This window comes from Neofelis nebulosa, chromosome 10 (assembly GCF_028018385.1).
Source record: "Neofelis nebulosa isolate mNeoNeb1 chromosome 10, mNeoNeb1.pri, whole genome shotgun sequence".
Lineage (NCBI taxonomy): Eukaryota > Metazoa > Chordata > Mammalia > Carnivora > Felidae > Neofelis > Neofelis nebulosa.
This window is the reverse complement of record NC_080791.1, coordinates 64,878,869-64,890,938: the sequence shown is the minus strand read 5'-3', so window position 1 is coordinate 64,890,938 and position 12,070 is coordinate 64,878,869. Positions and strand designations below refer to the sequence as shown.

The 12,070-nt window shown below is 49.3% G+C and overlaps 1 protein-coding gene across 1 annotated transcript in view; it reads right to left on the bottom strand.

Annotated features, from left to right (window-relative positions):
- Positions 1 to 1,233, bottom strand: part of TUB (TUB bipartite transcription factor) — an 84,622-nt gene extending 83,389 nt beyond the window's left edge. Inside the window, exon 1 of the mRNA XM_058688133.1 lies at positions 982 to 1,233. Within this exon, the coding sequence (XP_058544116.1) occupies positions 982 to 1,037 (56 nt within the window). The 5' untranslated portion in view covers positions 1,038 to 1,233. The remainder of the gene's footprint in view (positions 1 to 981) is intronic.
- Positions 1,234 to 12,070: the final 10,837 nt, after the last annotated feature.

The following is a 12,070-nucleotide window of genomic DNA, read 5'->3' as shown; positions in this document are numbered from 1 at the left end:
ATCTCCGAAGGTAGGGGTGTCAAAGATGCAGGAAGGCTTTTAGCAGTGAAGGGAAGGAGAGCACAGGAAGCAGGACTTCAGGGAGAAGAGAGCAGCCCAGTTAATGAAGTTTCTCTTCCAGCCCTTCCCAATTAGGACCATGGATCAGAAAATGTAACTCCAGAGATCCTCATGGGGTTGTGAACTTTAACAACAGCAACAATCTACTATCTACTATCGTCATGGTTTCATTTTTAAAAGAGAGGGGACATTTAACACACCAAAAATAGGTAGAAAGGACAAAAATCTCAGAATGAGTCTCGGCTTGATGACCGACTCATTCTGTTGTCCTCATTTTTCTCATTTCACCTGGAAGGATGATTCTTCCCGGCAGGACGGGTGCGTGGGGAGCGCGACTCCCGGCCGCCCACGCCCGCAGCCTCTCCCGGTGCCCGCGGGGCGGGCGGGGCGCCTGGCAACACAGCGGGCGCCCAGACAGCCCGCCCTGGGCCGCCCTTCCGCTCCGCCCAGCCCGCGGCGACCCGCAGGTCCCCGGCAGCAAGCTGGGGCGCTCCGGCCGGCCGGCAGTCCTCACCCACCGCCCCGGGGCCCCTCCTCGCCCCACCGCGCGGCGCCGCCCGCCCCGCGGCCCCTCCACGCTCCCTCGTGCGGTTGCGGCTCGGGTGGACACGCAGGGCAGCCGGGCTGGGATGGGGGCGGGGTGCGAGGTGGGGAGGCAGCTCGTCGGACCCGGTGCCCTCCTCCGCCGGCTCTGCCCGTAGGTGTGAGGACACCCTCGCTCTGCTCCGGCTTCGCATATCCGCCGCTCCCGGCACCGACGAGCCGGACGCTCGAGGGTCCGGGTGCAGCCGGGGGTCTGAGCGCTGGCGGCCGCGCTCCCCGGGAACTCTGCTCCTCCCGCCGGGGTGGGCGCAGGGGAGGGCGCCCACGCAGGGCCACGCAGAGAGCCCCGCGAGCCCACCCTGCAGGCAGCCGCCCTACCTGTCGTAGCTCCAGCGGCTGTAGGACAGGGTCCGGTGGCTGCTGACTCCCTCCATGACCACCTCCGGGCTCGCCTCCGGCTCCGCCGCGGCGGCAGCGGCTGCGTTGGGCTCGCCTTTCGCTCGCTGCGGGCCCGGCCGGGGCGCGGGCGGAGGACTGTACCATTCGCCCCCCCTCCGGGGGGGGGGTGACCCCCCCCCCTCCGGCTCTGCCAATGGCTGGGACGCGCGGGCTGCGGGGACCCGGGCCCGCGGGGCCCCCTCCCCCGCGCTCCAGTCCCGCGGGGGCGCGGCTGCTGCAGCCCGCACGGCTTATTTATTTATTTCCGATGTGTGCTCCGTGTCGCCATGGCAACCGCTCCATCTTTTCCGGCGTCACTGGGGCACCGCTGCTTTCAAACCTTCCCGGGATTAGGATTGCTAAGAGGCTGTCTCCTCTCCTGCTCACCGTACTCAGGCCCCCTCTGCAGAGCCGCCCCCTCCTTCCTGGCGTGGAGTGTCATCCATTGACTCCTCTCAACCTTCCGCTTCGATTGACCCCCTTCGCAGGAATGGAAATCCCCATCCCCCGAATTTTGAGTACTCCCGCCATCTCCCAGCCCCTTTTCCCCTAGTAAGTCTTTTAATTACCGGAGTCCTCCTCGCCTAAAAGTGGCGAGACTCAGCCCCCTCCTTACCCGAAGGAAAAGCCACTTCTTCCTCCCTTTCCCCCACTGGATTCCCTTGGCCCCGCTATTCAACATACAGTGGCCCCCTTAGGTTCCGAGGACCGGGCTCTGTAAACACACCCATTTCTAGGCCATGTCTGTTTATTTTCCTTATGCTTTCCCTTCATTACTACTAAAAATTCTTTGGAAAAAAATCCAGCCTTGTTGGCTCAACTAGCGGAGAGTGTCTTCTTCATCTACACCCGGCAGAAAAAGGCCCAGGGAAGGCTATGGGGAGAGGGGCGCAGACGTGGAGAGGGAAGACTGCCCCCTCCTTCTCTTCCCTTCCCCCACCCTGGCTGCCTGCTGCGGGGATTTACAGGTATAATCTTCTTGCAGAGGTCACGGAAGCCTAAGAAGGACCTTTCAGTGCAGCTGTTGTGACAGCAATAACATGCTGAGACCCGGGTCAGGGTGGAGGCGCCAGCGGTGGGGAGGAGGAGCGCAGGGCAGTAGCCTTTGAGCTACACTAATCCAAGGATCAGGGGCAACTCTGTGAAACCAGACCTTCTGTGAACCCTGTGGGTTCCTGGCTTGCAAGGGACAGCACACCTGTTGCATCCAGCCCACAAATGTGGTTGTGTTTGTTTTCATTGACTAAGCTGACAACAATTAATGGAGAGATTTAATAGATTGAAACTTTTGTCCTCTCTTGAAAACTAAGAAAATCTGGCAAGCCTTGGGCCGGCCTTCCGCATGGCGGGCATACAGCCGAGAAGTGGCTGCTCTCCTTACAGGGAGAATGTGTTCTCCTATGGGCCTCAGGCCCCAGCCAGCCAGTTTCTTCCACTTACATAACTGGTCCCTGTAGCTTTGGAGTTTGCCACCCTGGGCAACAGTCCTCTCTGTAACCAATGGTTTCCCCGAAGCCCTCAGAGTTGTGCAAATGCATCATTAAGCAGTATTTACCAAGGATCAGCAAGATGCTGTAAATAGCAAGCAGACACTGTCACTCCCCTGTGGGGTTTATAGACTGACATGCATGGACTGACTCCCAAAGAGAACCACTGTTTCAGAACCACATCTTGATGGTGAGTCTCTTGGCCATGGGAGTGGTGGATTGGGACTCCAGAATCAACTCGTTACAAGTGCGGGAAGCCTTATTTCATTGTTTGGGTAAAGTTGAGGGGAGAACACTCCTATCTGGAGAATGTGTGGTGTTTGTGGGACCTCCCACAGACACTGCAGAACCAGAAGCCACAGCTCCTGCCCCATATGTTATCAGACAAGTATCCAAGGATGTTCTTTCCCCAAAACACTGATGGAAGAGCAGTAGAACCTAAGAAGGATATTCCCTCAACAAGAGGAGTCCTGCTCCAGCAGCATCACCCCACTCCAACACATGCTCACAGAGACCCACTGGGGCTGACGTTGGGCACTGGCTGCCAGGCCCTTCCTTGCAGCCTGCCTTGGAGGTCACTGGGGCCAGTGGTAATAAAGACCTATTCTACATCACTAGGGAACCAAGTATTTGGTGCAAGAGTTCTATAGCTATAAGAGTCAGTAGCAGGTGTACTGGATTCCCAGACCTGCATCTCCAAATCCTGACACCCTTAGGTACAAATAAGAAGCCCAAAGTCAGGTTTCCTAGGCCTGGGCTGAGAGCTGTGGAGAAGCTGCATCCCAGACATGAGCCCTGAGCTAGGCAGATGGAAGAGCCTACCAAAGCCCCAGAGAATGGACCTTTGACCCTTATCAATTCCAGAAGTCATGTGTCAGCATTCTGTTGGGGGGAGATAGTGGCAGGTTTAAAGTACAGTCGCCGAATCTTTGACATTCCCCCTATTGAGCCGGAAGGGTTATGTTACCTTACCATGAATCTCTATGCTATGTTATTTCTGAGGTTAAGTAATAGATGGCCTTTTAGTTTACTGGAAAGGCCGCCACGTAAAAAAGTCCCACGACCATGTAGCCACTATGCTGTGAGGAAGCCCAACCTATAAAGGAAGGTCATATGTAGATGCTTCAGTGGATAGTCCCAGCTGAGCCCAGTCTTCAGGTCACCCAAGCACCAGACATGTAAGCAAAAAAGCCTTCAGCAGATTATAGCCCCTAGTCCTTCGAGTCATTTCCAGCTGCTTGAGTGTTCCCAGCTGAGGCCCCAAACATTATGGAGGAGAGATAAGTCACCCTTGAGTGCCCTGCCCTGACCCAGAAAATCAGTGGGGACATAGAAACGGTTGTTTTACACCAAAGATACCCAGACAGGCAGAATTCATCTCAGAGGAGCTGGTTCTTTTTCCTTGAAAGCTCATGAATGGGGCCTTTTGGTTATGATAGGAAGGGTCCCAGTTAGTTTACACAGAAGAGTGGCAACAAGGAAACTCGATTGTTCTGCATAGTAAAGCACTAGGAAAGTGGCAGTTGTCCTCTGGTGGCTAAATGATGAGTGGAAAGAAGGAGGTGCCAGCTGCCTAACTCTTGAGTTCTATGACTTGACAGTCCATTAATGCCAGAGGTCTCCGTTGGACAAGAACACTGTATGGGGTCTGTGGAAAGTTCCACTATGAGATCTTTCTGGCTTGAGAGCTAAGCCTTGCCTTCCACAGCACAGAATTACTCATGTTTGAAAAAGCAGCTCATGGTTTGCTACAGGGCTCAAGCAGAGTCTGTGAATACCTGATAGCAGGGATATCAAGACACTATATGACTAGAAATGTCTGCTGTAATCTGGGCCACCAGTCATAGACTGGGTAATTTCTGTTGACTAGTTCACCAGTCATAAGTGGGCAGTTCATTGTATGATGGGAATAGTGCATTTGGGATTGGATCCAGACAGAACAAGAAGTGAGCTGCATGGAAAGATGACTCTATGTGTACAGCCCTGTTGACCAACCTGCCTCCACAACTCACATTCATGCTTGTGGGGGCGTTCCTTACGACCACTGTTACAGGAGGAAAAAATGTGGAGCCTGGAGTCTGTTTGGGTTGACTTCATACAATGGTACAAAACAAAAATGAATTGCAGCCGTACCACATACTCAGGACAAGTCCTAAAGGTGAGCGGTGAGGGAAATCCTTCTACTGAGCAGTACACTTGTCCATCAACTTCGCATGTAGGGAGGCATGGCCTGAGGCAAGAATGTACATGGACTTCTGGACAGCAGAGAATAACTCAATCGTATGAAGCAAGATTGGAGTACTGGAGAAGGAAGCCTAGGGAAAAGGTGCATGGATGGACTCACAGGAGAGATGTCAGATTGTGCAGATCTTTACGTGTCATGTCAATGCTCATCAGAAAGCTTCTGCTGCAGAGGAAGGATCAATAATTAGGTACACAGAATGACTGGTCTGCTGGTTTCTGTTTCAACCAGCAAAGTGCACGGGCCCATGAATGGAGTGGGGGTGTGGCCGAGAGGGAGGCGCTGCAGAGTCTCACCACCAGGGGCTCCCTCTCACCAAGGCTGATTTATCTACTGCAGCCGCTCAATGCTCAGCCTGCAGTCTCAGTCTCAGTCTCAGGGGCTGGATCCTCACTATGGTGCCATTTCTTGAGTAGATTGCCCCAGCACTTGGTGGTAATTTGATTACATCAGACTCCTTCCACCCTGCAGAAGGCAATAATGTGTTCTTACTGCAACTGAAATCTTTTTGGAATATGGATTTATCTTCCGTGCCTGTCGTGCTTCTCTAGTGGATTATTGAACATCTAATTATCAACCTGGGATTCTGTATCGTGAAGTATCAGTTGAAGGGTACATTTTATGGTAAAGGACATGTGACAATCGTTTTGTAAAAGAAGGGGTCTTATCATATACTTCATTGCCTGGAAACAAATGGTAGAAAGTGGGGATGGCCTTGTATTATTATTTTTTTAATGTTTGTTTATTGAGAGCTAAAGAGAGAGAACACACGCACAAGTTGGTGAGGGGCAGAGAAGGAGAATCCCAAACTGGCTCTGTGCTCTCAGCACAGAGCCCAACACAGGGCTCAATCTCACGAACCATGAGATCATGACCTGAGCCAAAATCAAGAGTCAGACGCTTAACCAACTGAACCACCCAGACACCTCAGGAATGGCTTTTTAAATTAAAGGCTTAGCTAAGAAGCCAGCTTTGGAGTGACATCCTGTGGAACAGCTGACATATAGTGCTATGTCCCCAGTAGTTAGAAGACACAGGGTCGGGCGCGCCTGGGTGGCTGAGTTGGTTGAGCGTCCGACTTCAGCTCAAGTCATGATCTCACACTCCGTGAGTTCGAGCCCTGTGTTAGGGTCTGTGCAGACAGCTCAGAGCCTGGAGCCTGCTTTGGATTCTGTGTCTCCCTCTCTCTCTCTGCCCCTCTCCTGCTAGTGCTCTTTCAAAAATAAAATTAAAAAATTAAAAAAAAAAAAAAGATGACACAGGGCCAAGTAACCAAGTGGTGAAAATAGGATTAGTCCCTTTCATCATCACTCTGGTGAGGTCCTTACAGAAACATTTTCCCATTTCTGTGACTGGCTCTGTTGGATTTGAGATCCTGATTCTCAGGGAGGCATTGTCAACTGGTTAACACAGGATTTTTCCACTTTGGGCCCCTCAAGGCAGTGGACCATCAAGTAAAAAGAGTTTTATTATACTGAAGGGAGCAATCATCCCTGACTGTCCAGAGGAGCTAAGGATGCTGCTGAATAGTGGGATCAGTGGAGAGTCATCTGGAACTGTGTGCTGGAGTGTCTCTTTGCGCTTTCAGCCCTGGGGATGATGCTAACTAGGCAATCACGGCCAACAAAGCCTGATAATGGCAAGGTAGACAAGGGCTCACCCCCTCAGGATGAGCCATCCAGAGCAGCTTTGATGTTAGGGTTGTGGGGAAAGGAGATGATGAATATTAATTGTGGCTTAGGAGAAGCTGCAGGAGGGGAACTATAGTTTATTCCACTAACCCTCCTGTTGAAAGTTTTTTTTTTTTTTTTTTTTTAAAGAGCTTGCAGCTGACCACTGCCTTAAAAGAGTCAATGACAGAGTGGACTTATGTGGGGCAGGAGCAGATCTTAGCAATGCAAGGGGTGTACCTCTGCAGAATCTTTTGGTGCCCTGTGTCATAGCACGTGGCCTCCTGTCTTCTGCCTGGTCATAGTGGACAGTTTCATGCATATTACTCTTATCTCAAGTTCTCCTTATCGGCCAGGAAACAACACGTCGTCCACCTGTGGATGCAGTCTACAAGTAGGAGGAAGTTAACCTTCTAAGACATTCTTCAACCAGTGGAAGAACTGATTAAATGTCCCAGCTTTCAGGTCTTTCAGAATTCTGAGGGATATTTTACACAGTTCCTAGAGGGTTCTCAGTGGCACGTAAATAACCAGTTTAATACCTTAGATTGTATTGATTTTCCTCCCTCGTCTTCACATCTGCTTCTTGGATCATATTATGGGTTGACTGTCTCCCCCCAAAAGATATGCTGAAGTCCCAAACCCTGGTTCTTGCGAATATGGCCTTACATGGAAACAGGGTCTTTCCAGATGTAATCAAGTTGAGAACATTAGGGTGGGCCATATCCAATATGACTGGTGTCCTTATAAGAGGCAAATTTGGACACAGATGCACAAGGAGAGTGCCACATGGTGACAGGCAGAGACGAAGCACTGCAGCTCTAAGCCAAGGAACATCTGGGGCTACCAGCATTTAGGAAAGGCAAGGAAGGATCCTCTTCTAGAGGCTTCAGAGGGAGCATGGCCCCACAAACACCTCGATTTCAGACTTCCAGACTCCATAAATTGTAAGAGAATAAATTTCTATTGTTATAAGACAATAAGTTTGTGGTATTTTTCTAATACAGATCACCTTCCACATAAACTACCTTCTTCCCCCAAGTCCCTGTCACATGCTCTGCTTTCAGGGGACCCAAATTAAGTATGTCCCCCCTCCAGCTGAGATTTTAGATCTGGATTTGGGGTTTCCACCCTCAGCTAACCCTTACCTCAATCCTTCTCTTGCTCTCTCAATCAGCTGAGTGGTCTTACCTGGGATGGTTTGGACAGGATACCACCTTGCACCTTCTTCCAACCTTCAGAGTTGTCGAGGGTTCCTCATTCACCTGCCCAAAACTAGTACCATGCAGAAAGGCCATCTTATTTAGGGGTCCCAGGGCTATACACTAGCTCTGGCACCATCCCTTCCCTGGATAGAAAGCCCCAGAAACCCCTTCTTGATCGTTAGGGCCTGGGCCAGGGTTTCTCCTGGGAAGTGGCAGCTCCAGGATTTTTGTATAGAAGGGCTTGTATATTATAATCTGATTAGAAAGGGAATGGTCCCTATGAGTTTCATTTAAAACTGTGTTTCTAGGGGCGCCTGGGTGGCTCAGTCGGTTGGACGTCCGACTTCAGCTCAGGTCATGATCTCGCGGTCTGTGAGTTCGAGCCCCGCGTTGGGCTCTGTGCTGACAGCTCAGAGCCTGGAGCCTGTTTCGGATTCTGTGTCTCCCTCTCTCTCTGACCTTCCCCCGTTCATGCTCTCTCTCTGTCTCAAAAATGAATAAATGTTAAAAAAATTAAAATAAATAAATAAATAAAACTGTGTTTCTAAACCATGTTTTGAAAACTAGTATGTGTTTATAGTGATTTTGTGGTGGGGCTACAGTAAGATAGTTCGGTGTCTTCACTCTGTAACCACATCAAAGGTAACCAAAGGTGGTTCTGGAGGCGAAGCATCTCTATGAGCTTTGGTCACTCATTTTGTACCAACCTAGTCTTTCCAAGGCAAGAAGTGCTTTTTCTGTACCAGGCCCTTAGAAAGCTGCCCGGGAACAAGGAGTGTGAGCTGGCAACCAAAGGCTGTTAAGTGGTGCAAGGGAGCCCTCTAGTGGCCTGACTCAGGCCTCAGGCATAGAGCTGGGCTCCATATGGGACTATTGGCCCATCCATTATAGACAGAACGACCAACATGGTGGGAGAGACCATTATTAAACTGATGACCACCAACATGGGACAGAAACATAAGCATGGGGCTGGCATTCCCAATGAAGCAGAAGACAGACCTGGACAGATCAGGAAACAAGCAGCCCTAATTACAGCCTAGATCACCACCAATTATCGTCCCATCTGGGAGACACACTGGTGTAGCCGGGGACAACTGGAATTTTGTTAGCCCTGTAAAGAATTGCATTACTGATCATGCATGGATTCCTAGGCATTGCAATGAGAAGCAATGCAGTTCTAGCAGTTTGGCACTGTTTGAACATTCTTGGAAATGCTGACCATGGCTAGTATGTAGGAGAAATGCTACTTTTTTCATCAGATATGCTAGAACCTGATATCACAGCAATAAGCTGTGAAGTCAACTGGAGTATGAATGGATCCCTTGATTCCTCAAGGAGGACTGAGTGAAGCTTTTTGGGGTTAAGTCTGGCTATTGTTAGCCATTCTGTGGGTGTTGGGAGGTGAAATGGTCTTGCCATCCAGGATGGGCCAGGTAGAACCAAGCAAGACGCCAATCCCCTGCTGAAGCCCTTGTCTCATACTCCCTGCCTCAGGGGAACAGGAAGACTCAGTTTACCTGTTCAACTACTCTTGTCCAGAGCAAGAATCCATTAAGAGCCCACATCTGCTTCCCTCAAGGGTCCACAGATCACTGGAGCATGTTCTCCGCAGGAGCCAGATCCTTGCTAGAGACCCCTCTGTACCAGCCTCCCAAGACTTCCCTGGCCCACCACAGCCAAAGTCCTAAAGCAATCCTCTCTCAGGACTCCAGCAGAGCCCAGGGCCTCTCTTGCACCCAAGCAGCCTATAGGCTCAGGAGAGCAGATAGGTTGGGGTTGATTAAAGGGAACCACATTCAGGTTTCAACATCCCTAGAATCCTTTGCTCTCCAAAGCTACTTAGAGTTTTCATAGGGGCTCTAGTTTAGGCTGATGGAGGCAGACAGGACTGTGGCACTTATGGACCCACAGAAGGCAGAGGATCAGATTTTCTCTGGTTCCCTCTCAGCTTCCCACCCCCTCCCTCCACAGTAGAAAGAGGGTAAGCAGAAGCTGGAGATGTACTTTCGTAATGGCCTCCTTCCCATGCAGTGGTTTGGATGGTTTCTCAGGTGAGAATGTGCGACACAGAGTAGGGGATGCAAATTATTCTAAAGAAATAGAAATGCAGACATTTGTGTCTACACACACCTGGCACCACGGAATGATGTATTAGCACAAAATTGGAAACTCACGTGTCCAAAACTAAAGAATTGTATAAATAAGTTTGGCTACATAATAAAAACTTATGAACCTATTCAAAATAAGGTTTTTGAAGATTTAATGACATGGACATTATTTTACAATGTTTAAAAATTATTTTATAAAATTCAGTTAAACTTTTAAAACACAAAGTTGACTGTAGGTTCAAAGAACTTCTAAGATACCCCACATGACTTTTGGGAGGACTTGTAAGCAGGTACATAGGAGCAGGACAACAATCTGTCTCGCGGCTGTTATTGCTACCTTATTTTACCTCCTGGCTGCTGTATCCTTTGAAGCACGATACTCCATACACGCCCCGAGTCCAGCTGTAGGCTGACAGCTCAACGCCTGGAGCTTGCTTTGGATTCTGTGTCTCCTCCTCTCTCTGACCCTCCCCCACTCATGCGGTCTCTTTCTCTCAAAAATAAACATTAAAAAAAAAAAAAAAGTGGCCAAAATAGAGTCTCTTACACAAGCCCATTTAGCATATGCTAGTCACCAAACCAAGACTCAGTTATGGTTTCCACCTTTCCCGGAAACAGACTCCAAAACCGAAGCACCTGGTCAGCACTAGTGAGGTAATCCGACAGATCCCTGCCATCTCCTAAAGGAAAGTGACCTTGCCACAACCAATCTAATGCTTGCTAATATAACTTCCTTATTCTCACCTCCTTCTGCCTATAAAAGTCTTTCATTTTGTACAGCCCCTCAGAGCTCCCTTCTATCTGCTAGATGGGATGCTGCCCAATTTCTGAATCACTGAATAAAGCAAACAAGATCTTTAAAACTTACTCAGTTGAAACTTTTTTCCTCTCCCATCCCTGAATTTATTTATTTTTAGTAATCTCTACACCCAACGTGGGGCTTGAACTCACAAGCCCGAAATCAAGAGTTGCATGCTCTTCTGACTGAGCCAGCCAGGCATCCCTTTGAATTCTGCTTTTTAACAAGAGTAAACACACAAGTCCAAAATGGTGAGATGAATGCTAAGATGTAATCATGGTACAGGAGCACCTTCCAAGAGGAGGTTTTCGGTTTAGACCAAAACCTAAAGGAAGAGCAGAAGTGAGCCAAAGGGGCATATATTTTAGGCAGAGGGCAGAGCAAATGCAGAGGAAGCACGATACTCCATATGAGACCCTCCCAGCTATGGAGGTGGAAAATCAGTCAAGGCCATGATGAGCTTTACAGGCTGTAGTAAGAAGTGTGAACTTTATCCTGGGCTGTGAGGGGAATAGATCAAAGAGAGTGAAGAGGAACTGTTTTTCTCTACACTTACTACTCACATCAAACAATTCTGCAACCAGATGTGCAGGTAATTTTCCCACACCAAGCAATTCCCAGATATCAGCTGAGTATCCTACAGTTTAACTCAATTCTGACACTATGATAGAAGATAGGATTCAGTAGGCAGGGAGGGTAAGATTAGGGCCTGAGGTCCCTGGGTGGGGGAAAAACACCTATTTTGGAACGATGCTGGGCGTGTCTGACCTCAAGAGGCATTAAGGTTCCTCTTAAGGATGTAACAGACCCCCCCGCCCCCCAACCCCCACCTCAGATTTCCCCTCTGGAATTTGACAAAAGACCTAAGTATGGTCACAGATAACCCCTCACACAGCGGAAAGGAGCCAATCAGGAATGGACAACCCAGCACCTGGAACTATCAAGCCAATAATGGTAGAACCTGAAAAGGTACAAGGGGGAAGGGATGGGGGTGGGCTGACCAGAACCTTGTAAAACAAGGACCCTTGCCTATAGTCCTGGGGCATTTATTTGTGAATGTCCCTTCTGTAAAGAAAGCTTTTCTACTATTCTTCCTTTCTAATCTTATATGCTAATAAACTTGTCTGCTGCTCATTTTGTGCCCACCTCTTCATTCTTGGAAGCTGCAAGACAATGAATCTCAGGTATTGTGGTAAAAAAATATCCTGCAGTAACACTACAAATACCTGGAGACAGTATCAGATTCCAAGGTTAGGGGCTCAGTACTACAAGACTGCCTTCCCCTGCCCCTTCAGATACATGTCACAAGTCCAGGTTGTCACCTGTGCTTCTGACACACCAGATATAAATTGGACCTCCTTCTTGGGTTTGAGTAATTTACTGCAGCACCTCACAGAATTCAGGAAAACAGTTTACTTACCATTACCGATTTACTAAAAAACATTAAAGGATTCGAATGAACAGCCTGTGAAAATATACACAGGGTGAGGTCTGGAAGGGTATAAAGGACAGGAGCTT